The following is a 25,141-nucleotide window of genomic DNA, read 5'->3' on the forward strand; positions in this document are numbered from 1 at the left end:
CTGCATCCTATCTATGTCTCTTTGCAGCCTACAACAGCCCTCCACCTCATCCACTACTCCACCAATCTTGGTGTCATCAGCAAATTTACTGATCCACCCTTCAGCCCCCTCCTCCAAGTCATTAATAAAAATCACAAAGAGCAGAGGACCAAGCACTGATCCCTGTGGCACTCCGCTTGCAACCTGCCTCCAATCCGAAAATGTTCCATCCACCACCACCCTCTGTCTTCGATCAGACAGCCAGTTACCTATCCAATCGGCCAACTTTCCCTCTATCCTACACCTCCTCACTTTCATCATAAGCCGACCATGGGGGACCTTATCAAACGCCTTACTAAAATCCATGTATATGACATCAACTGCCCTACCTTCATCAACATACTTAGTTACCTCCTCAAAAAATTCTATCAAATTTGTGAGGCACGACTTGCCCTTCACGAATCCGTGCTGACTATCCCGGATTAATCCGCATCTTTCTAAATGGTCGTAAATCCCATCCCTGAGGACCTTTTCCATCAATTTACCAACCACTGAAGTAAGACTAACCGGTCTATAATTACCAGGGTCATTTCTATTCCCTTTCTTAAACAGAGGAACAACATTTGCCATTCTCCAGTCCTCTGGCACCACCCCCGTGGACAGTGAGGACCCAAAGATCAAAGCCAAAGGCTCTGCAATCTCATCCCTTGCCTCCCAAAGAATCCTAGGATATATTGCATCAGGCCCAGGGGACCAATCGACCTTCAGTTTATTCAAAACTGCCAGGACATCCTCCCTCCCAACATCTATTTCCTCCAGCCTATTAGCCTGTAACACCTTCTCTTCCTCAAAAACATGGCCCCTCTCCTTGGTGAACATGTCCACGGTGAATCCATGTTCATCCCTTGCGCTGTTTGAAATTGTAAATAACACTTTCTCACATGTACAGTGCTCTGGGCACTGCCTCTGCTCACCTTCAGATAGTCATACGGACAGGGAACATCTGGGTGGTCTTCTAAATCAAACATGTCTGCAAACTCCAATGAGATGGCGAAACCTTCCTCAAGTTCAATGCGGTACAGACAGTCGGAGCTTTTGGGATATGGATTGGGATAGTCTGGACTTCTGATAACTCCTGACTTTTCAGTGAATACATTGTCATTGCACTCAACTTGTGAGAAATGGAAACAAGAGTTAGAAATGGTTTAGCAGGGACAGCAGCTCATAGTGTACGAATAACTCATATCATCTCCAAATCTGCAGATGGCACAAAACTAGGAAAGAGATTGAAAAGTAAGGGTGACTGGAACAACCTCCAGCGAGGTGGAGACAGACAAACAAACACTACATGAAGTTTAACTGAGGGAAGTGTTTTTGATTGCGATAGTGAGGAGCTGCAGTGTGTAGCAAACGGGATTGGATGAATCATTGCTTTAACCTGGGAATATTGTATTCAATCTGGGCAATGCACATTCGCAAGGAAAAGCTGCCCAGGACCTGTTGTGATCTGGAAGGCAGTAGAAGCAGATTGAATAGAATCTTTCACAGGGAAATGAGTTCAATATTGAAGGTGGTTGTCAGGCTCGGGAGAAAGAGCAAAGCAGCAAGATTCACTGCAAAGTTTGTCACAAAATGGGCCAAACTCATCATTCTGTGCCGCCTGTTAGTACCCACTTGGAGTACTGTGCTCAGTTCGGGTCGCCTCATTACAGGAAGGATGTGGAAAAGATTGAAAGGGTGCAGAGGAGATTTACAAGGATGTTGCCTGGATTGAGTGGCATGCCTTATGAGGATAGGCTGAGGGAGCTCGGTCTTTTCTCCTTGGAGAGACGTAGGATGAGAGGAGACCTAATAGAGGTGTATAAGATGTTGAGAGGCATAGATCGGGTGGACTCTCAGAGGCTTTTTCCCAGGGTGGAAATGGCTGCTACGAGAGGACACAGGTTTAGGGTGCTGGGGGGTCGGTACAGGGGAAATGTTAGGGGGAAGTTTTTCACACAGAGGGTGGTGGGCGAGTGGAATCGGCTGCCGTCAGTGGTGGTGGAGACAAACTCAATAGGGTCTTTTAAGAGACTCCTGGATGAGTACATGGGACTTATTAGGATGGAGGGTTATAGGTAGGCCTGGAAGGTAGGGATGTGTTCGGCACAACTTGTGGGGCCGAAGGGCCTGTTTGTGCTGTAGTTTTTCTATGTTTCTATAATTACAAACACACACCAGTGTGAGAGTGAGTGTGCACAGAGATGAGAGTTGTGCAGTTAGTGAGAGAGTGTACAGCGCACGGTCGGGGGGGGGGGGGGGGGGGGGAGGGGGAAGGGCGCACCGGCACACGCTGGGGGGGGGGGGGGGGGGGGGAAGGGCGCGCCAGCGCATGCTCGGTGGCGTGGGAGGGAGAACAGCACGCCAGCGCTCGGTCGGGGGGGGCAGAAATGGAGCGCCAGCAGCACGCTCGGGGAGAGGGGGGGGGGCTCCAGTGCACGCCTCGGGGGGGGGGCCGCGCCAGCGTTTGGTCGGTGGGTGGGGGGGGAAAGCGCCGGCGCTCGGTCGGGGTGCGGGGGGGTACGCGCCGGCGCACGCTCGGGGGGGGTGGGAACGCGCCGGCGCCCGCTCGGGGGTGGGGGGCGCGCGGGCGCAGGCGCGCGAGCGCACGGTCGGGGGGGCGCGCGAGCAGGCGGTCGGGGGGGGGCGCGCGAGCGCACAGCCGGGGGGGGCGCGCGAGCGTGGGGTCGGGGGGAGCCCGCGTACGTGGGGTCGGGGGAACACGGGGCTACACAGTGAGAGCGCGTGGGTGCACAGTGAGAGCGCGTGGGTGCACAGTGAGAGCGCGTGGGTGCACAGTGAGAGCGCGTGGGTGCACAGTGAGAGCGCGTGGGTGCACAGTGAGAGCGCGTGGGTGCACAGTGAGAGCGCGTGGGTGCACAGTGAGAGCGCGTGGGTGCACAGTGAGAGCGCGTGGGTGCACAGTGAGAGCGCGTGGGTGCACAGTGAGAGCGCGTGGGTGCACAGTGAGAGCGCGTGGGTGCACAGTGAGAGCGCGTGGGTGCACAGTGAGAGCGCGTGCGTACACAGTTCGAGTGTGAGTTTAAAAATACCTTTACAGGTCCGATTGTCCGTGTGCAGAATGTAGCTAAATCTGCAGGAGCAATAATATCCACCGATGTAATTGTGACAGAAATGATCACAGACTAACGCTTCGTCTAGTTTCTCCACACACTCATCGATATCTGCAAAGAAATCATCGCCACATTAACCGGTTCCACTATTCATTGAAATAGCACTGACTGGTCCAACTTCACTGACTAGAAACACAGCTGACCAGTGAAACATCACTACCCAGTGATATACCATTGACCCTTGAAACCCCCCAACGGAACATTGTTGGCCAATGAAACTGCACTGATCATTGTGAAGTACTTTGAAAGGTTCGTCATGGCACAAATCAATTCCAGCCTCCCAGACTGCCTGGATCCACTACAGTTCGCCTATCGCTGTGACAGGTCCACAGCAGACGCCATCTCCTGGGCTCTGCGCTCAACCCTGGAACACCTAGATAACAAAGGCACCCATGTCAGACTCCTATTTATTGATTACAGCTCAGCCTTCAACACCATTATCCCCACAAAACTCATCTCCAAACTCTGTGGCCTGGGTCTCGGCACCTCCCTCTGTGACTGGATCCTGAACTTCCTAACTCACAGACCACAATCAGTAAAGATAGGCAACAACACCTCCTCCACGATCATCCTCAACACCAGTGTCCCACAAGGCTGTGTTCTCAGCCCCCTACTATACTCCTTATACACCTATGACTGTGTGGCCAAATTCCCCTCCAACTCGATTTTCAAGTTTGCTGATGAGACCACCATAGTGGGTCAGATCTCAGACAATGATGAGACAGAGTACAGGAATGAGATAGAGAACCTGGTGAACTGGTGCGGCAACAATAATCTCTCCCTCAATGTCAAACCTGTTGCGGGGGTAGGCAAACTGTAGTGGATCCAGGCAATCTGGGAGGCCAGAATTGATTTGTGCCTTGACTAGCCTTTCAAAGTACTTCATAATGGTCAGTACTGTTTCACCAGTCATCGACTTCAGGAAGCATAGTGGAGAACATGCCCCTGTCTACATCAATGGGGACAAAGTAGAAATGGTTGAGAGCTTCAAGTGTTTAGGTGTCCAAATCACCAACAACCTGTCCTGGTCCCCCCATGCCGACACTATAGTTAAGAAAGCCCCACCAACGCCTCTACTTTCTCAGAAGACTAAGAAATTTGGCATGTCAGCTACGACTCTCACTAACATTTACAGATGTACCACAGAAAGCATTCTTTCTGGTTGTATCACAGCTTGGTAGGGCTCCTGCTCTGCCCAAGACCGCAAGAAACAATAAAGGGTCATCAACAAAGCCCAGTCCATCACGCAAACCAGCCTTCCATCCATTGACTCTGACTACACTTCCCGCTGCCTCAGAAAAGCAGCCAGCATAACTAAGGACACCAAGCCCCCCGGACATTCTCTCTTCCACCTTCTTCCGTCAGGAAAAAGATACAAAAGTCTGAGGACACATACCAACCGACTCAAGAACAGCTTTTTCCCTGCTGCCATCAGACTTTTGAATGGGCTTACCTTGCATTAAGCTGATCTTTCTCTACACCCTAGCTATGACTGTAACACTACATTCTGCACCCTCTCGTTTCCTTCTCTATGAACAGTATAAGAACATAAGAAATAGGAGTAGGCCATCTAGCCCCTCAAGCCTGCTCCGCCATTCAATAAGATCATGGCTGATCTGATAGTGGGCTCAGTTCCACTTACCCGCCCGCTCCCCATAACCCTTAATTCCCTTCATGGTTAAAAGTCTATCTGTGACTTAAACACATTTAACGAGGTAGCCTCCACTGCTTCATTGGGCAGAGAATTCCAAAGATTTACTACCCTCTGGGAGAAGTTCCTCCTCAACTCTGTTCTAAATTGACTCCCCCGTATTTTGAGGCTATGACCCCTAGTTCTTGTTTCCATTGTAAGTGGAAATAACCTCGCTGCTTCTACCCTGTCTAGCCCCTTCATTATCTTATATGTCTCTATAAGATCACCCCTCAACCTTCTAAACTCTAATGAGTACAGGCCCAGTCTACTCAATCTCTCCTCATAAGCTAACCCCCTCATCTCCGGAATCAACCTGGTGAACCTTCTCTGTACCCCCTCCAAAGCTAATATATCCTTTCTTAAATAAGGGGACTAAAATTGTACACAGTACTCTAGGTACGGCCTCACCAGTACCCTGTACAGTTGCAGCATGACCTCCCTGCTTTTATACTCCATCCCCTTCGCGATAAAGGCCAACATTCCATTTGCCTTCTTGATCACCTGCTGCACCTGTAAACTGAGTTTTTGTGATTCATGCACAAGGACCCCCAGGTCCCTCTGCACAGTAGCATGTTGTAATTTTTCACAGTTTAAATAATAGTCCATTTTACTATTATTCCTTCCAAAGTGGATAACCTCACACTTACCAACATTATACTCCATCTGCCAGATCCTTGCCCAGTCACTTAGCCTATCAAAATCTCTCTGCAGACTCTCTGTGTCCTCCACACAATTTGCTTTCCCACTCATCTTTGTGTCATCCGCAAACTTTGTTACCCTACACTCAGTCCCCTCCTCCAGATCGTCTATGTATATGGTAAACAGTTGAGGCCCCAGCACCGATCCCTACGGCACGCCACTAGTCACTGATTGCCAATCGGAAAAGCACCGATTTATTCCGACTCTCTGCTTTCTGTTAGATAGCCAATCCTCAATCCACGCTAACACTTTACCCCCAACTCCGTGTACCTTTATCTCATGCAGCAACCTTTTGTATGCTTTGTCTGTATAGCGCACAAGAAACAATACTTTTCACTGTATGCTAATACGTGTGACAATAATAAATCAAATTGAAGACCAGTGAAAGATCACAGTTCTCTAGCTGTGGCCTCACCAAAGTTTTATACAATTCCTTGTTTTTGTAACCTTGCCTCGATTGATAAAAGCAAGCATCCAATATGCCTTTTTCGTCACCCTTTTACCAGTCCACTGGACTGGTAAAACTTCACTCACCAATGAAATACCACTGACTGGTGAAATATCACTGACCAGCCACAGATCCCCTGCCTCTGGCCACTTGGTTCTATCTCTACATTAAGGGAATGATTTCAATCTCTCCTTTCCAGTACCTTCACCAGATGACTGACCCCATTCCATCTCTCCGACACTTCCAATGTCTCCTATCTATTTTGGGCTTCAGTGTCTGTCTTCAATATCTTTTTCCTCTCTCATAGAAGCAGGAGTAGGCCATTCAGCCCTTCGAGCTTGATCCACCATTTATTTTGATCATGGATGATCATTAAATTCAATATCCTTCCCCCATATCCGTTGGTCCCTTTAGCCTCAAGAGCTGTATCTAATTTCTTCTTGAAATCATACAACATTTCGGCCTCAAATACTTTCTGTGGCAGTGAATTCCACAAATTCACCACCCTCTGGGTGAAGAAATTTCTCCTCACCTCAGTTCTAAAAGGTTTACCCCTTATCCTCAAACTATGACCCGAGTTCTGGACTCCCCCACCATTGGGAACATTCTTTCTGAATCCACCCTGTCTAACCCTGTTAGAATTTTATAAGTTTCTATGAAATCTCTCATTCTTCTAAACTCCAGTGAGTATAATCCTAACCGATTTAGTCTCTCCTCATATGACAGACATGCCATCCCAGGAATCAGCCTGGTAAACCTTCGCTGTACTGCCTCTACAGCAAGGACATCCTTCCTCAGATAAGGAGACCAAAACAGCACACAATACTCCAGGTGTGGCCTCACCAGCGCCCGGTACAATAACAGCAAAACATCCCTATCCCGATACTCAAATCCTCTCGCTATGAAGGGCAACATACCATTTGCCTTCTTTACTGCCTGCTGTACCTGCGCACTTACTTTCGGTGACAGATGCACGAGGACTTCAAGGTCTCGTTGAGTATCCACCTCTCCCAATTTACACCCATTCAAATAATAATCTGTCTGCCTATTATTGCTACCAAAGTGGATAACCTCACATTTATCCACATTATACTGCATCTGCCATGCACATGCCCAGCTTGTCGAAATCACGCTGAAGCATCTCTGCACCCTCAAAGAACAATACAGCACAGGAACAGGCCCTTCGGCCCTCCAAGCCCGCGCCGCTCCCTGGTCCAAACTAGACCATTCTTTTGTATCCCTCCATTCCCACTCCGTTCACGTGGCTATCTAGATAAGTCTTAAAACGTTCCCAGTGTGTCCGCCTCCACCACCTTGCCCGGCAGCGCATTCCAGGCCCCCACCACCCTCTGTGGAAAATACGTCCTTCTGATATCTGTGTTAAACCTCCCCCCCCCACTCACCTTGAACCGATGACCCCTCGTGAACGTCACCACCGACCTGGGAAAAAGCTTCCCACCGTTCACCCTATCTATGCCTTTCATAATTTTATACACCTCTATTAGGTCACCCCTCATCCTCCGTCTTTCCAGGGAGAACAACCCCAATTTACCCAATCTCTCCTCATAACTAAGCCCTTCCATACCAGGCAACATCCTGGTAAACTTCCTCTGCACTCTCTCTAAAGCCTCCACGTCCTTCTGGTAGTGTGGCGACCAGAACTGGGCGCAGTATTCCAAATGCGGCCGAACCAACGTTCTATACAACCACAACATCAGACCCCAACTTTTATACTCTATGCCCCGTCCTATAAAGGCAAGCATGCCATATGCCTTATTCACTACCTTCTCCACCTGTGACGTCACCTTCAAGGATCTGTGGACTTGCACATCCAGGTCCCTCTGCGTATCTACACCCTTTATGGTTCTGCCATTTATCGTATAGCTCCCCCCTACGTTAGTTCTACCAAAATGCATCACTTCGCATTTATCTGGATTGAACTGAATCTGCCATTTCTTTGCCCAAATTTCCAGCCTATCTATATCCTTCTGTAGCCTCTGACAATGTTCCTCACTATCTGCAAGTCCAGCCATTTTCGTGTCGTCCGCAAACTTACTGATCACCCCAGTTACACCTTCTTCCAGATCGTTTATATAAATCACAAACAGCAGAGGTCCCAATACAGAGCCCTGCGGAACACCACGAGTCACAGGCATCCAGCCGGAAAAAGATCCTTCCACTACCACCCTCTGTCTTCTGTGACCAAGCCAGTTCTCCACCCATCTAGCCACCTCCCCCTTATCCCATGAGATCCAACCTACCATGAGGGACTTTCATAGAAATCATAGAAATCATAGAAACCCTACAGTGCAGAAGGAGGCCATTCGGCCCATCGAGTCTGCACCGACCACAATCCCACCCAGGCCCTACCCCCACATATTTACCCGCTAATCCCTCTAACCTACACATCCCAGGACTCGAAGGGGCAATTTTTAACCTGGCCAATCAACCTAACCCGCACATCTTTGGACTGTGGGAGGAAACCGGAGCACCCGGAGGAAACCCACGCAGACACGAGGAGAATGTGCAAACTCCACACAGACAGTGACCCGAGCCGGGAATCGAACCCGGGACCCTGGAGCTGTGAAGCAGCAGTGCTAACCACTGTGCTACCGTGCCGCCTTTAGTAAAGCGTTTGACTTTGTCAAACGCTTTACTAAAGTCCATATAGGCGATATCCACGGCCCTTCCCTTGTCAACCATTCTAGTCAATTCTTCAACAAACTCCACCAGGTTAGTGAGGCATGACCTCCCTCTCACAAAACCATGCTGACTATTTCAGAGACATGGATAGAGCAGGGGCAGGAATGGATGCTGCAGGTCCCGGGGTTCAAATGTTTTAGTCGAAGTAGGGAAGGAGGTAGAAGAGGGGGAGGGGTAGCATTATTGGTCAGAGATTGTATCACAGTGTCAGAGAGGAGGTTTGATGAGGACTTATCTGTTGAGGTAGTATGGGCGGAGATTAGAAATAGGAGAGGAGAGGTCACCCTGTTGGGAGTCTTTTATAGACCTCCTAAAAGTTCTAGAGAGGTTGAGGAAAGGATTGCGGAGTCAATCCTGCTTAGGAGTGAAAGTAATAGGGCAATTGTTATGGGGGATTTTAACTTGACTAATATTGACTGGAATTGTTATAGCTCTAGCTCGTTAGAGGGGTCAGTTTTTGTTCAAAGCGTGCAGGAAGGTTTTTTGACTCAGTATGTAGACAGGCCAACTAGAGGTGAGGCTATATTGGATCTGGTGCTGGGAAATGAGCCAGACCAGGTGCTAGACTTGGAAGTTGGTGTGCATTTTGGTGATAGTGACCACAATTCGGTTACGTTCACCTTAGTGATGGAAAGGGATAGGCATGAACCTCGGGCCAGTGGTTTTAGCTGGGGGAAGGGTAATTATGAGGCTATTAGGAGAGAATTAGGAAACATAGGTTGGACTAGGAGATTACAGGGACTGGGAACGTCCGACATGTGGAGTTTTTTCAAGGAGCAGCTACTGCGAGTCTGTGATAGGTATGTCCCTGTCAGGCAAGGAGGAATTGGTAGGGCTAGGGAACCGTGGTGCACCAAAAAAGTTTCTTTGTTGGTTAAAAAGAAAAAGGAGGCTTATGTTCGGATGAGACGTGAGCACTCGGGTAGTGCACTAGAAAGCTTTAGATTGGCTAAGAGGGAGTTGAAGAGCGAGCTTAGAAGGGCTAAAAGGGGACATGAGAAGACTTTGGCGGATAGGGTTAAAGAGAATCCTAAGGCGTTCTATAGGTATGTCAAGAACAGAAGGTTGGTTAGGGCAAGTTTAGGGCCAGTTATAGATGGCAGAGGGAAGTTATGTGTGGAACCGGAGGAGATTGGTGAAGCATTGAACCAATATTTCTCTTCGGTGTTCACGCAAGGGGACATGAATATAGCTGAGGAGGACACTGGGTTGCAGGGGAGTAGAATAGACAGTATTACAGTTGATAAGGAGGATGTGCAGGATATTCTGGAGGGTCTGAAAATAGATAAATCCCCTGGTCCGGATGGGATTTATCCAAGGATTCTCTGGGAGGCAAGAGAAGTGATTGCAGAGCCTCTGGCTCTGATCTTCAGGTCGTCGTTGGCCTCTGGTATAGTACCAGAAGATTGGAGGTTAGCGAATGTTGTCCCATTGTTTAAGAAGGGGAACAGAGACTTCCCCGGGAATTATAGACCGGTGAGTCTCACTTCTGTTGTCGGCAAGATGTTGGAAAAAATTATAAGGGATAGGATTTATAGTTATTTGGAGAGTAATGAATTGATAGGTGATAGTCAGCATGGTTTTGTGGCAGGTAGGTCGTGCCTTACTAACCTTATTGAGTTTTTTGAGAAAGTGACCAAGGAGGTGGATGGGGGCAAGGCAGTGGACGTGGTATATATGGATTTTAGTAAGGCGTTTGATAAGGTTCACCATGGTAGGCTTCTACAGAAAATGCAGATGTATGGGATTGGGGGTGATCTAGGAAATTGGATCAGGAATTGGCTAGCGGATAGGAAACAGAGGGTGGTGGTTGATAGTAAATATTCATCATGGAGTGCGGTTACAAGTGGTGTACCTCAGGGATCTGTTTTGGGGCCACTGCTGTTTGTAATATTTATTAATGATCTGGATGAGGGTATAGTTGGGTGGATTAGCAAATTTGCTGATGACACCAAAGTCGGTGGTGTGGTAGACAGTGAGGAAGGGTGTCGTAGTTTGCAGGAAGACTTAGACAGGTTGCAAAGTTGGGCCGAGAGGTGGCGGATGGAGTTTAATGCGGAGAAGTGTGAGGTAATTCACTTTGGTAGGAATAACAGATGTGTTGAGTATAGGGCTAACGGGGGGACTTTGAATAGTGTGGAGGAGCAGAGGGATCTAGGTGTATGTGTGCATAGATCCCTGAAAGTTGGGAATCAAGTAGATAAGGTTGTTAAGAAGGCATATGGTGTCTTGGCGTTTATTGGTAGGGGGATTGAATTTAGGAGTCGTAGCGTTATGTTGCAACTGTACACAACTCTGGTGCGGCCGCACTTGGAGTACTGTGTGCAGTTCTGGTCCCCACATGACAGGAAGGATGTGGAGGCTTTGGAGAGGGTGCAGAGGAGGTTTACCAGGATGTTGCCTGGTATGGAGGGGAAATCCTATGAGGAGAGGCTGAGGGATTTGGGATTGTTTTCGCTGGAAAGGCGGCGGCTCAGAGGGGATCTTATTGAAACATATAAGATGATTAGAGGTTTAGATAGGGTGGATAGTGATAGCCTTTTTCCTCTGATGGAGAAATCCAGCACGAGGGGGCATGGCTTTAAATTGAGGGGGGGTAGTTATAGAACCGATGTCAGGGGTAGGTTCTTTACCCAGAGGGTGGTGAGGGATTGGAATGCCCTGCCAGCATCAGTTGTAAATGCGCCTAGTTTGGGGGCGTTTAAGAGATCCGTAGATAGGTTCATGGACGAAAAGAAATTGGTTTAGGTTGGAGGGTCACAGTTTTTTTTTTTAACTGGTCGGTGCAACATCGTGGGCCGAAGGGCCTGTTCTGCGCTGTAATGTTCTATGTTCTATGTTCTATTGTTAATGAGTTTATTCCTTTCTAAATGCGCATACATCCTATCTCTAAGAATCCTCTCCAACAACTTCCCTACCACGGACGTCAAGCTCACCGGCCTATTAATTCCCGGGTTATCCTTCCTACCCTTCTTAAATAACGGGACCACATTAGCTATCCTCCAATCCTCTGGGACCTCACCTGTGTCCAGTGCCAAGATAAAGATTTGCGTCAGAGGCCCAGCGATGTCATCTCTCGTCTCCCTGAGCAGCCTTGGATAGATTCCATCAGGCCCTGGGGATTTGTCAGTCTTTATATTCCCTAAAAAACCTAACACTTCCTCCATTGTAATGGAGATTTTCTCTAACGGGTCAACACTCCCCTCCGAGACACTCCCAGTCAACACATCCCTCTCCTTTGTGAATACCGACACAAAGTATTCATTTAGGATCTCCCCTACTTCTTTGGGCTCCAAGTATAATTCCCCACTTTTGTCCCTGAGAGGTCCGATTTTTTCCCTGACAACCCTTTTGTTCCTAACGTATGAATAAAATGCCTTGGGATTCTCCTTAATCCTGTCTGCCAAGGACATTTCGTGACCCCTTTTTGCCCTTCTAATTCCTCGTTTGAGTTCTTTCCTACTTTCTTTGTATTCCTCCAAAGCTCCCTCCGTTGTTAGCTGCCTGGACGTAACATACGCCTCTCTTTTCTTTTTGACCAATCCCTCAATTTCCCTGGTTATCCACGGTTCTCGAATCCTACCCTTCCTAACCTTTTTTACAGGCACATGCCTATCCTGCAGCCCTAACAACTGTTCCTTAAAAGATTCCCACATGCCAGATGTGGATTTACCCTCAAACAGCCTCTCCCAATCAACAGCTGTCAATTTCTGCCTAATCCCACGAAAGTTAGCCTTCCCCCAATCCAACACCTTACCCTTGAGACACCACTCATCCTTTTCCATCACTATCCTAAAGCTAACAGAATTGTGGTCACTATTTGCCACATGTTCCCCTACCGAAACTTTGAAGACCTGACCGGGCTCATTCCCCAGTACTAGGTCCAGTATAGCCCCCTCTCTAGTCGGGCAATCTACATATTGTTCCAAAGAACCTTCCTGTATGCATTTTACAAATTCCTCCCCATTCAGACTCCCAGCCCTACGCGATTTCCAGTCTATACCAGGGAAATTGAAGTCTCCCACTACAACAGCCCAATTTTTCCTGCACCTATCCATTATCTCTTGACATATCCGTTCTTCCACTTCCCTTGGGCTGTTGGGGGGCCTGTAGTATACCCCCAACATAGTGACTGCGCCTTCCTGTTTCTGAGCTCCACCCACAGTGACTCGTTACACGACTCCTCTGAATTGTCCTCCCTCTGCACCGCTGTAATATGCTCTCTAACTAATACTGCTACACCCCCACCTCTTTGGCCCCTCCTCTGTCTCACCTAAAACACTTGTACCCCGGAATATTCAGCTGCCAGTCCTGTCCCTCTTTCAACCAAGTCTCTGTCACCGCAACCATATCCAAATTCCTCGTAAGCATTAAGGCCCTAAGTTCGTCTGTCTTACCTGCTACGCTCCTTGCATTGAAGTAGACGCACTCCAGACCTCCAGGCCCAGTGAGGTCATCCTCCCCCAGAGTGCTCTTCTTCTTTGCCAGCCTTGTCCCAGCCGCAAGCTTGTCCCCAGCCTCTACACTTGTAGACATAATGTTTTGATCCCCACCCCCCTGCCATATTAGTTTAAACCCACCCGAACTGCACTAGCAAAACTCCCAGCCAGGATATTCGTGCCCTTCCAATTTAGTTGTGACCCGTCTTTCTTGTACAGGTGCCATCCTCTCTTGAAAACCTCCCAGTGATCCAAGAATATGAATCCCTCCCTCCTGGACCAGTCCTTTAGCCAAGCGTTCAATTGTACGATCTCTCTATTCCTAGCCTCACTGGCTCTAGGCATTGGGAGCAGCCCAGAGATTGCCACCCTGGAGGCCCTACCTTTTAGCCTATTTCCCAACTCCCTGAATTGCCCTCATAGGATCCCCCTGCTCTTCCTATCTACGTCATTTGCACCAATGTGTACAATGACATCCGTTTCTTTATCCTCCCCTTTTAATATGCCTCCTATCCGCTCGGAGACATCCAGTACCCCTGGAGAGTCATCCTCCTCCACACTATCCAAAACAATATACCTGTTTTGGAGGGGGACAACCACAGGTGACCCCTCCACTAATTGCTCACTCCCCTCCCCTCTCACACCTGTCGCCGAGCCCTTCCTATTATGAGAGACAGCCACTGGAATACTCTCTGGTACGTTACCCTTATGACCTTTGCTCTTCCTAACTGTAACCCACGTGTCTTCCCCCTGAGGCACCGGTGTAACTACTTGCCTATAACTCATGTCTATTTGTCTCTCATTCTCCCTGACTAGACTAAGGTCACCAAGCCGCTGCTCCAGTTCCCTGATGCGGTCCCTCAGGAGCTGCAGTTCCACGCACCTGGCGCAAATGTGAACCTCCGGGCGGCTAGGTGTTTCCGGGAACTCCCACATCCCACACCGAAAGCAACAAACTGGCCTATCACTCATAGCTACCCTTTTCCTTTATAGGAAAAGGGTAGCTATGAGTGATTAATCCGGATAAATGCGAAGTGATGCATTTTGAAAGAAATAATGTAGGGAGGAGTTATACAATAAATGGCAGAGTCATCAGGAGTATAGAAACACAGAGGGACCTAGGTGTGCAAGTCCACAAATTCTTGAAGGTGGCAACACAGGTGGAGAAGGTGGTGAAGAAGGCATATGGTATGCTTGCCTTTAAAGGACGGGGTATAGAGTATAAAAGCTGGAGTCTGATGATGCAGCTGTATAGAACGCTGGTTAGGCCACATTTGGAGTACTGCGTCCAGTTCTGGTCGCCGCACTACCAGAAGGACGTGGAGGCATTGGAGAGAGTGCAGAGAAGGTTTACCAGGATGTTGCCTGGTATGGAGGGTCTTAGCTATGAGGAAAGATTGGGTAGACTGGGGTTGTTCTCCTTGGAAAGACGGAGAATGAGGGGAGATCTAATAGAGGTATACAAGATTATGAAGGGTATAGATAGGGTGAACAGTGGGAAGCTTTTTCCCAGGTCGGAGGTGACGATCACGAGGGGTCACGGGCTCAAGCTGAGAGGGGCGAAGTATAACTCAGACATCAGAGGGACGTTTTTTACACAGAGGGTGGTGGGGGCCTGGAATGCGCTGCCAAGTAAGGTGGTGGAGGCAGGCACGCTGACATCGTTTAAGACTTACCTGGATAGTCACATGAGCAGCCTGGGAATGGAGGGATACAAACGATTGGTCTAGTTGGACCAAGGAGCGGCACAGGCTTGGAGGGCCGAAGGGCCTGTTTCCTGTGCTGTACTGTTCTTTGTTCTTTGAATGGAAAAGAAAAAAAACCTACCCTGCTTTACTTTATTCCCTGGAGCATAGAAGATTGAGGGGAGATTTGATAGAGGTGTATAAGATTTTGATGGGTATAGATAGAGTGAATGCAAGCAGGCTTTTTCCGCTGAGGCTGGGGGAGAAAAAAACCAGAGGGCATGGGTTAAGGGTGGAAGGAGAAAAGTTTAAAGGGAATATTAGGGGGAGCTTCTTCACGCAGAGAGTGGTGGGAGTGTGGAATGAGCTGCCGGATAAAGTGGTAAATGCGGGGTCACTTTTAACATTTAAGAAAAACTTGGGACGGGTTCATGGATGAGAGGGGTGTGGAGGGATATGGTCCAAGTGCAGGTCAGTGGGACTAGGCAAAAAATGGTTCGGCACAGACAGGAAGGGCCAAAAGGCCTGTTTCTGAGCTGTAATTTTCTATGGTTCTATGGTTCGCCCTTTCCCCCGAAGCCCTGTGAGCCTCCTCACAGCTCACCCCCCCCCCCCCCCCCCCCCCCCACCCAACTTTGTATCATCTGCAAATTTGGAGATAAAACATTCAGGTCCCTCTTTCAAATCATTAACATATAATGTGAACAGTTGGGGTTCTAGCACAGATCCCTGCGGAACCCCACTAGTCACCGACTGCCAATCAGAAAAAGACCCATTTATATCAACTCTTTGCTTCCTATCTGCTAACCAGCTTTCTATCCATCTCAAGACATTACCTGCAATCCCATGTGCTTTAACTTTACACGGTAGTCTGTTATGTGAGACATTGTTGAAAACCTTCCGAAAGTCTAAATAAACCACATCCATTGTTTCTTCTCAGTCAACTTTAGGGGCGGCACAGTGGTTAGCACTGCTCCCTCACAGCGCTCGGAACCTGGGTTTGATTCCCAGCTTGGATTACTGTCTGTGCGGAGTTTGCACATTCTCCCTGTGTCTGCGTGGTTCCTCCAGGTGCTCCGGTTTCCTCCCATGGTCAAAAGATGTGCGGGTTAGGTGGATTGGCCATGCTAAATTGCCCCTTAGTATCAGGAGACTAGCTAAGGTAAATGCATGGGGTTATGGGGACAGGGCCTGGGTGGGATTGTGGTCGGTGCAGACTCGATGAGCCGAATGGCCTCCTTCTGCACTGTCGGATTCTATGATTCTGACTCTACTAGTTACATCCTCAAAGAATTCCAATAGATTTATCAAGCATGATTTCCCTTTTGTAAATCCATGCTGACTTTGTCTGATGATACCACTGCCTTCCAAATGCCGAGTTATGAAATCCTTGATAATAGACTCCAGCAACTTCCCCAGTACCGACGTTAGGCTCACTGGTCTGTAGTTCCCTGTTTTCTCTCTACCTCCCTTTGTGAATAGTGGGCTTACATTAGCTACCCTCCAATCTGTAGGAACCAGTCCAGGATCCAAATAATTTTGGAAAATAACCACTAATGGGTCTAATATTTCCAGGGCAACTTCCTTAAGTACTCTGGGATGAAGACTATCAGGACCTGGAGATTTATCCACCTTCAATCCCATCAATTTCCCCAAAACCATTTCTCTACTAATGCTGATTTCTTTCAGCTCCTCACTAAAACTTGTTTCTCTCTGCACTTTTGGTACATTATTCATGTCTTCCTTTGTGAAGACTGAAGCAAAGTATGAATTTAATTCCTCAGCAATTTCTCTATTCCCATTTCTGACTGTAAGCGGCGTACATCCGAGGGTTCGGCCACTGAGTCTATATGGGTAGAACTAAGAAATAAGAAGGGGGAAATCACTTTGATAGGGTTGTACTATAGGCCCCCAAATAGTCAGCGCAAAATTGAGGAGCTAATATGTAAGATTACAGATAGCTCCAAGAAAAATAGGGTAGTAATAGTCGGAGATTTTAATTTTCCCAACATTGACTGGACAGCCATAGTATTAGAGGGTTGGATGGAGAGAAATTTGTTGAGTGTATTCAGGAGAATTTCTCATTCAGTATGTGGATGGCCCGACAAGAGAGGGGGCAAAACTTGACCTCCTCTTGGGAAATAAGGAAGGGCAGGTGACAGAAGTGTTAGTGAGGGATCACTTTGGGACCAGTGACCATAATTCTATTAGTTTTAAGATAGCTATGGAGAATGATAGGTCTGTCCCAAAAGTTAAGATTCTAAATTGGGGCAAGGCCAATTTTGATGGTATCAGGCAGGAACTTTCAAAAGGTAATTGGGGGAGTCTGTGGGAAGGCAAAGGGACGTCTGGTCAGTGGCATGCTTTCAAAAGTGTGTTAACCAGAGTTCAGGGTAAACACATTCCTCTTAGAGTGAAGGGCAAGGCTGGTAGAAGTAGGGAACCCTGGATGACTCGGGATATTGAGGCCCTGGTCAAGAAGAAGAAAGAGGCACATGACGTGCATGGGCAGCTGGGATCAAGTGAATCTCTTGAAGAGTATGGGGGGTGCAGGAGTAGAGTTAAGAGAGAAATCAGGAGGGCAAAAAGGGGACACAAGATTGTTTTGACAGATAAGGCAAAGGAGAATCCAAAGAGCTTCTACAAATACATAAAGGGCAAAAGAGTAACAAGGGAGAGAGTAGGGCCTCCTAAGGATCAACAAGGTCATCTATGTGCAGATCCACAAGAGATGGGTGAGATCCTAAATAAATATTTCTCATCAGTATTTACTGTTGAGAAAAGCATGGATGTTAGGGAACTTGGGGAATTAAATATTGATGTCTTGAGGACACATGTACACATTACAGAGAAGGAGGTGCTGGAAGTCTTAAAGCGCATCAAGGTAGATAAATCTGCAGGACCTGATGAAGTGTATCCCAGGACGTTGAGGGAGGCTATGGAGGAAATTGCGGGTCCCCTATCCAAGATATTTGAATCATCAATAGTCACGGGTGAGGTGCCTGAAGATTGGAGAGTGGCAAGTGTTGTGCCTTTGTTTAAAAAGGGCTGCAGGGAAAAGCCTGGGAACTACAGGCCAGTGAGTCTCACATCTGTGGTGGGTAAATTGTTGGAAGGTATTTTGAGAGACAGGATCTACAGGCATTTAGAGATGCAAGGACTGATTAGGGACAGTCGGCATGGCTTTGTGAGTGGAAAATCATGTCTCACAATTTTAACTGAGTTTTTTGAAGGGGTCACCCAAGAAGGTAGATGAGGGCAGTGCAGTTGATGTTGTCTACATGGACTTTAGCAAGGCCTTTGACATGGTAGGTTGTTGCATAAAGTTGAATTTCATGGGATCCAGGGTGAGGTATCTAAATCGATACAAAATTGGCTTCTTGACAGAAGCCAGAGGGTGGTTGTAGAGAGTTGTTTTTCAAACTGGAGGCCTGTGACCAGCGGTGTGCCTCAGGGATCAGTGCTGGGCCCACTGTTATTTGTCATTTATATTAATGATTGGATGAGAATATAGGGGGCATGGTTAGTAAGTTTGCAGATGACACCACGATTGGTGGCATGGTGGACAGTGAGGAAGGTTATCTCCAATTGCAACGTGATCTTGATCAATTGGGCCAGTGGGCTGACGAATGGCAGATGGAGTTTGATTTAGAACAAAAGAACAAAGAACAATACAGCACAGGAACAGGCCCTTCGGCCCTCCAAGCCCGTGCCACTCCCTGGTCCAAACTAGACCATTCTTTTGTATCTTTTGATTTAGACAAATGCGAGGTAATGCATTTTGGTAGATTGAACCAGGGCAGGACTTACTCAGTTAATGATAGGGCGTTGGGGAGAGTTACAGAACAAAGAGATTGAGTGATACATGTTCATAGCTCCTTGAAAGTGGAGTCGCAGGTGGACAGAGTGGTGAAGAAGGCATTCGGCATGCTTGGTTTCATCGGTCAGATCATTGAATACAGCAGTTGGGATGTCTTGTTGAAGTTGTACAAGACATTGGTAAGGCCACACTTGGAATACTGTGTGCAATTCTGGTCACCCTATTATAGAAAGGATATTATTAAACTAGAAAGAGTGCAGAAAAGATTTACTAGGGTGCTACCAGGACTTGATGGATTGAGTTATAAGGAGAGGCTGAATAGACTGGGACTTTTTCTTTGGAGCGTAGGAGGCTGAGGGGTGACCTTAGAGAGGTCTATAAAATAATGAGGGGCATAGACAAGGTAGATAGTCAATATCTTTTCCCAAAGGTAGGGGAGTCTAAAACGAGAGGGCATAGGTTTAAGGTGAGAGGGGAGAGATAAAAAAGTGTCCAGAGGGGCAATTTTTTCACACAGAAGGTGGCGAGTGTCTGGAACAAGCTGCCAGAGGTAGTAGTAGAGGCAGGTACAATTTTATCTCTTAAAAAGCATTTAGATAGTTACATGGGTACGATGGGTATAGAGGGATATGGGCCAAATGTGGGCAATTGGGATTAGTTTAGGGGTTTTTAAAAAAAATAAGGGCGGCATGGACAAGTTGGGCCAAAGGGCCTGTTTCCATGCTGTAAACCTCTATGACTATTCATTTTTGTCAATCTTTTTCTCTTTACATACCAATTCACTCAATTTCTGTCGCTTAATAATGTTGTGGAGATGCCGGCGTTGGACTGGGGTAAACACAGTAAGAAGTTTAACAACACCAGGTTAAAGTCCAACAGGTTTATTTGGTAGCAAAAGCCACACAAGCTTTCGAGGCTCTGAGCCCCTTCTTCAGGTGAGTGGGAATTCTGTTCACAAACAGAACTTATAAGACACAGACTCAATTTACATGAATAATGGTTGGAATGCGAATACTTACAACTAATCCAGTCTTTAAGAAACAAAACAATGGGAGTGGAGAGAGCATCAAGACAGGCTAAAAAGATGTGTATTGTCTCCAGACAAGACAGCCAGTGAAACTCTGCAGGTCCACGCAACTGTGGGAGTTACAAATAGTGTGACATAAATTCTGATTCTAGGATCGCATGATAAAGACTCAGGAGGAAAAAAGCAGAAATATTTATGTGAAATAGTGTGACATAAACCCAATATCCCGGTTGAGGCCGTCCTTGTGTGTGCGGAACCTGGCTATCAGTTTCTGCTCCGCGACTCTGCGCTGTCGTGTGTGTGTGTGACACACGACAGCGCAGAGTCGCGGAGCAGAAACTGATAGCCAGGTTCCGCACACACAAGGACGGCCTCAACCGGGATATTGGGTTTATGTCACACTATTTCACATAAATATTTCTGCTTTTTTCCTCCTGAGTCTTTATCATGCGATCCTAGAATCAGAATTTATGTCACACTATTTGTAACTCCCACAGTTGCGTGGACCTGCAGAGTTTCACTGGCTGTCTTGTCTGGAGACAATACACATCTTTTTAGCCTGTCTTGATGCTCTCTCCACTCCCATTGTTTTGTTTCTTAAAGACTGGATTAGTTGTAAGTATTCGCATTCCAACCATTATTCATGTAAATTGAGTCTGTGTCTTATAAGTTCTGTTTGTGAACAGAATTCCCACTCACCTGAAGAAGGGGCTCAGAGCCTCGAAAGCTTGTGTGGCTTTTGCTACCAAATAAACCTGTTGGACTTTAACCTGGTGTTGTTAAACTTCTTACTGCTTAATAATGTCTCAATCTTTGCAGTCTCCTGCTCCATCTCAGCAATCTTGTCCTCCAGGCCCGCTCGCATCTCTCCTCCCCCCATGGGATAAGGGGGGTTGCACCCAGTCCTTGTCAGCTTGGCAATGCCAGCCTGGCCCCCTGACACTGCCCAAGGAACAAAGTGGCACTGCCCACCGGGGGGGGGGGGGGGGGGGGAGAGAGGGGGGCTGCTGCCAATTGGGGGTCGGGGGGTTGGGAGGGGGGAGGCGTTAAGGTTGGCCCAGACACCATCCCGGGAGGCCATCGATCTGGGAGGTGAAGGGGGGAAGGGGGTGTCAGAGGGTCGGGGGTCTGGCAAACCTAATCACTGTATCAGTGGCCAGTGATCGGGAGGCCGGCAGTGAGGGGCTACTGTGCAATGCCCCCATCTCCGCTGTGACAGAGCGGCACATGTGCAGTGGCCCGCTTAGCGCTATGCTGCCGGCCTCTCCAGCGGGAATAGGCTTTACCCTCAGATTGTTCACACGATTCACGCTCGGACTCTCTGTGATGCACAGAGTGTGGGAGATTCATTCTGAAAAACCCAGCAGCATTCATTCCACTTTTTAACGCAAATTCAACACCGAATATTTTGGGGAGAATCCCTGCTGAAGCTCCTGAACACAGGACCAGTGTGTGTCAAACAGCAGAAGCAGTAAGTAATAGACGGAGCGAAGCGATCCCAAACCCAACCAATCAAATCTAAGCTCTGCAGTCCAGCCACATCCAGCTGTGAATGGTGGTGGACAATTAAACAATTCACTGGAGGAGGAGACTCCACAAAAATGTGTTCGACAGAGAAGGGACTGGTGGCCAGAGTGAAAGGGTAAGAGGTTGGCTTTATTTTACTTACTTTTTCACGGGGTTTCTTAGTCCAGTAGTTTTAAGGGAAAAACGGAAGTAGGCCGACTGCGGTGTGACCTGGGAAGGTTTTTTTTTAGCGCGCGGGAGGTTTAAAAAGCAGGCCGCACTATCCAGCAGGCAGAGTTGAGAGCGGGTGGCGGAGTGAGCAGGGAGCAGAGTGAGGGCTGAAGGGCTTTCGCTCAAAATGGGCTTCGGCGAGAACAGGCAGAGGCGAGAGTAGGGGTTTTTTTCCCCCCAGAAATTGTATTCTTGTTTTTCCCCAGAGTAAAAAAAAAAGCCAGGCAAGATGTTGGAATGCTCCTCTTGCAGGATGTGGGAGATTGCCGCAGGGATCGGTGCTGGGGCCTCAACTGTTTACCATATACATAGACAATCTGGAGGAGGGGACCGAGTGTAGGGTAACAAAGTTTGCGGATTGAGTTTAGGAGTCCGGGGATAATGATGCAGCTATATAAGACCCTCGTCAGACCCCATTTGGAGTACTGTGCTCAGTTCTGGTCGCCTCACTATAGGAAGGATGTGAAAAAGATTGAAAGGGTGCAGAGGAGATTTACAAGGATGTTGCCTGGATTGAGTGGCATGCCTTATGAGGATAGGCTGAGGGAGCTCGGTCTTTTCTCCTTGGAGAGACGAAGGATGAGAGGAGGCCCAATAGAGGTGTATAAGATGTTGAGAGACATAGATCGTGTGGACTCTCAGAGGCTTTTTCCCAGGGTGGAAATGGCTGCTACGAGAGGGCACAGGTTTAAGGTGCTGGGGGGTACGTACAGGGGAGATGTTAGGGGTAAATCTTTCACACAGAGGGTGGTGGGCGAGTGGAATCGGCTGCCGTCAGTGGTGGTGGAGGCAAACTCAATAGGGTCTTTTAAGAGACTCCTGGATGAGTACATGGAGCTTAATAGGATAGAGGGTTATAGGTAGGTCTAGAAGGTAGGGATGTGTTTGGCACAACTTGTGGGCCGAAGGGCCTGTTTGTGCTGTAGTTTTTCTATATTCTATGATACAAAGATGAGTGGGAAAGCGAATTGCCTGGAGGATGCAGAAAGTCTGCAGAGAGATTTGGATCGGCTGAGTGAGGGAGCGAGGATCTGGCAGATGGAGTATAACGTTGACAAGTGTGAGGTTATCTACTTTAGAAGGAATAATAGTAAAATGGACTATTATTTAAATGGTGAAAAATTACAACATGCTACTGTGCAGAGGGACCTGGGGGTCCTTGTGCATGAATCGCAAAAACTCAGTTTGCAGGTGCAGCAGGTGATCAAGAAGGCAAATGGAATGTTGGCCTTTATCGCGAAGGGGATGGAGTATAAAAGCAGAGAGGTCTTGCTGCAATTGTACAAGGTACTGGTGAGGCCGCAACTAGAGTACTGTGTGCAATTTTGGCCCCCTTATTTGCGGAAGGATATATTGGCCTTGGAGGGGGTACAGAGAAGGTTCACCAGGTTGATACCGGAGATGAGTGGGTTAGCTTATGAGGAGAGATTGAGTAGATTCGGCCTGTACTCGTTGGAGTTGAGAAGGCTGAAGGGTGATCTTATAGAGACATATAAGATAATGAAGGGGCTGGATAGGGTAGAGGCAAAAAGATTCTTTCCACTTAGAAAGGAAACAAGAACTAGATAAAATAAGGGGGAGTCAATTTAGGACAGAGTTGAGGAGGAACGTCTTCTCTCAGAGGGTTGTGAATCTCTGGAATTCTCTGCCCATTGAAGCAGTGGAGGCTACCTCGTTAAATATCTTTAAGTCACAGGTAGATAGATTTCTGATCAATAAGGGAATTAAGGGTTATGGGGAGCGGGCGGGTAAGTGGAACGAAACCACGATCAGATCAGCCATGATCTTATGGAATGGCGGGGAAGACTCGAGGGGCTAGATGGCCTACTCCTGCTCCTATTTCTTATGTTCTTATGGGAGATCAGGGAGACCTCCGGTATCCCTGACGACAACACGTGCAAAAGATGCATCCAGCTGCAAGCAAAGCGTGTTAGGGAACTGGAGCAGGAGCTTGATGACCTCCATCTAATTCGGGAGAATGCGGAGTTTATAGACAGTAGCTTCAGGGAGGTAGTTACACCTAAGCAGCAGAGCACAGGAAATTGGGTTACTGTAAGGAGAGGAAATGGCAGTGTGAAAGGACAGGCAGAGCAGGGTTCCCCTGTGGCCATACCCCTCCACAACAGGTATACTGAATTGGATACTGTTGTGGGAGATGCTTTACCTGGGACAAGCTGCGACAGCCGGAACTCTGATACGGAGTCTGGTTCTACAGCGCAAAAGGGTGGGAGGAAGAAGAGGAGAGCAGTAGTGATAGGGGACTCAATGGTCAGAGGTACGGACAGGAGGTTCTGTGGTCGGGACAGAGACTCCCGCATGGTTTGTTGCCTCCCGGGTGCCAAGGTCAGCGATGTCTCTGATCGCATGCACAGCGTTCTAAAGTGGGAAGGTGATCAGCCAGATGTCGTGGTACACATCGGTACAAATGACGTAGGTAGGAAGTGTGAGGAGGTCCTAAAGAGTGAGTACAAAGAGCTTGGAAGGAAGTTAAAAAGCAGGACCCCGAGGGTAGTAATCTCAGGATTGCTACCTGTGCCACATGCCAGTGAGGGCAGGAGTAGGATGCTTGGGCAGATGAACACGTGGCTGAGGAACTGGTGTAGGGGGCAGGGTTTCCGATTCTTGGATCATTGGGACCTCTTCTGGGGCAGGTGGGACCTGTACAAGAGAGACGGGTTACACCTAAACTACAAGGGGACAAATATACTTGCAGAGAGATTTGCTAGCGTTATTGGGGAGCGTTTAAACTAGATTTGCAGGGGGATGGGACCAGAGTGCCAGAGCAGATAGTGGAGCAGGGGTAAAAAGACAGGTTAGTTCAAGCAAAATCACAATTGGAAGGGTTGAGTGTGGTGGAAATAACCTTTTGAGGTGTGTCTATTTCAATGCCAGGAGTATTGTGGGGAAGGCAGATGAGCTGAAGGCGTGGATAGACACATGGAAATATGACATTATAGCCATTAGTGAAACTTGGCTACAGGAGGGGCAGGACTGGCAGCTCAATGTTCAAGGGTTCCAATGTTTCAGGCAGGATAGAGGCAGAGGGATAAAAGGTGGGGGGGTGGCATTGTTGGTCAGGAAAAATGTTACAGTGGTACTCAGGCAGGATAGATTAGGGAGCTTGTCTACAAGAGGCCCTATGGGTGGAGCTAAGAAACAGGAAAGGTATGACCACATTAATGGGGTTGTATTATAGACCACCCAATGGTCAGCGAGAATTGGAGGAGCAAATCAACAGAGAGATAGCTGACAACTGCAAGAAACACAAAGTTGTGATAGTAGGGGATTTTAATTTTCCACATATAAATTGGGACTTGCATACTGTTAAAGGTTTAGATGGGGTAGAGTTTGTAAAATGTGTTCAGGAGAATTTTCTACATCAGTATATAGAGGTGCCAACTAGAGAGGTTGCGATATTGGATCTCCTATTGGGAAATGAGTTAGGGCAGGTGATGGATGTGAGTGTGAGGGAACACTTTGGATCCAGTGATCATAATGCCATTAGTTTCAACTTGATCATGGATAAGGATAGATCTGGTCCTCGGGTTGAAGTTCTGAACTGGAAAAAGGCCAAATTTGATGAAATGAGAAGGGATCTGGGAAGTGTGGATTGGCACAGGCTGTTCTCTGGTAAGGATGTAAATGGAAAGTGGGAGGCCTTCAAAGGAGAAATTTTGAGTGCAGAGTTTGTATGTTCCTGTCAAGATTAAAGGCAAAGTAAATAGGAATAAGGAACCT

At 47.8% G+C, this 25,141-nt stretch overlaps 1 protein-coding gene across 3 annotated transcripts in view; it reads right to left on the reverse strand.

The window, feature by feature from the left end:
* The window catches only part of masp1 (MBL associated serine protease 1), a 250,250-nt gene that overhangs the window by 145,867 nt on the left and 79,242 nt on the right, over positions 1–25,141 (reverse strand). For all 3 annotated transcript variants that reach the window (XM_078204208.1, XM_078204214.1, XM_078204221.1), the window contains exons 4-5: positions 3,072–3,203; positions 954–1,150 (exon numbers count right to left, since the gene is read on the reverse strand). In XM_078204208.1, coding sequence (XP_078060334.1) covers positions 954–1,150; positions 3,072–3,203 — 329 coding nt within the window. The remainder of the gene's footprint in view (positions 1–953; positions 1,151–3,071; positions 3,204–25,141) is intronic.

The sequence above is a fragment of the Mustelus asterias genome, chromosome 3, assembly GCF_964213995.1.
Source record: "Mustelus asterias chromosome 3, sMusAst1.hap1.1, whole genome shotgun sequence".
Classification (NCBI taxonomy): Eukaryota; Metazoa; Chordata; class Chondrichthyes; order Carcharhiniformes; family Triakidae; genus Mustelus; species Mustelus asterias.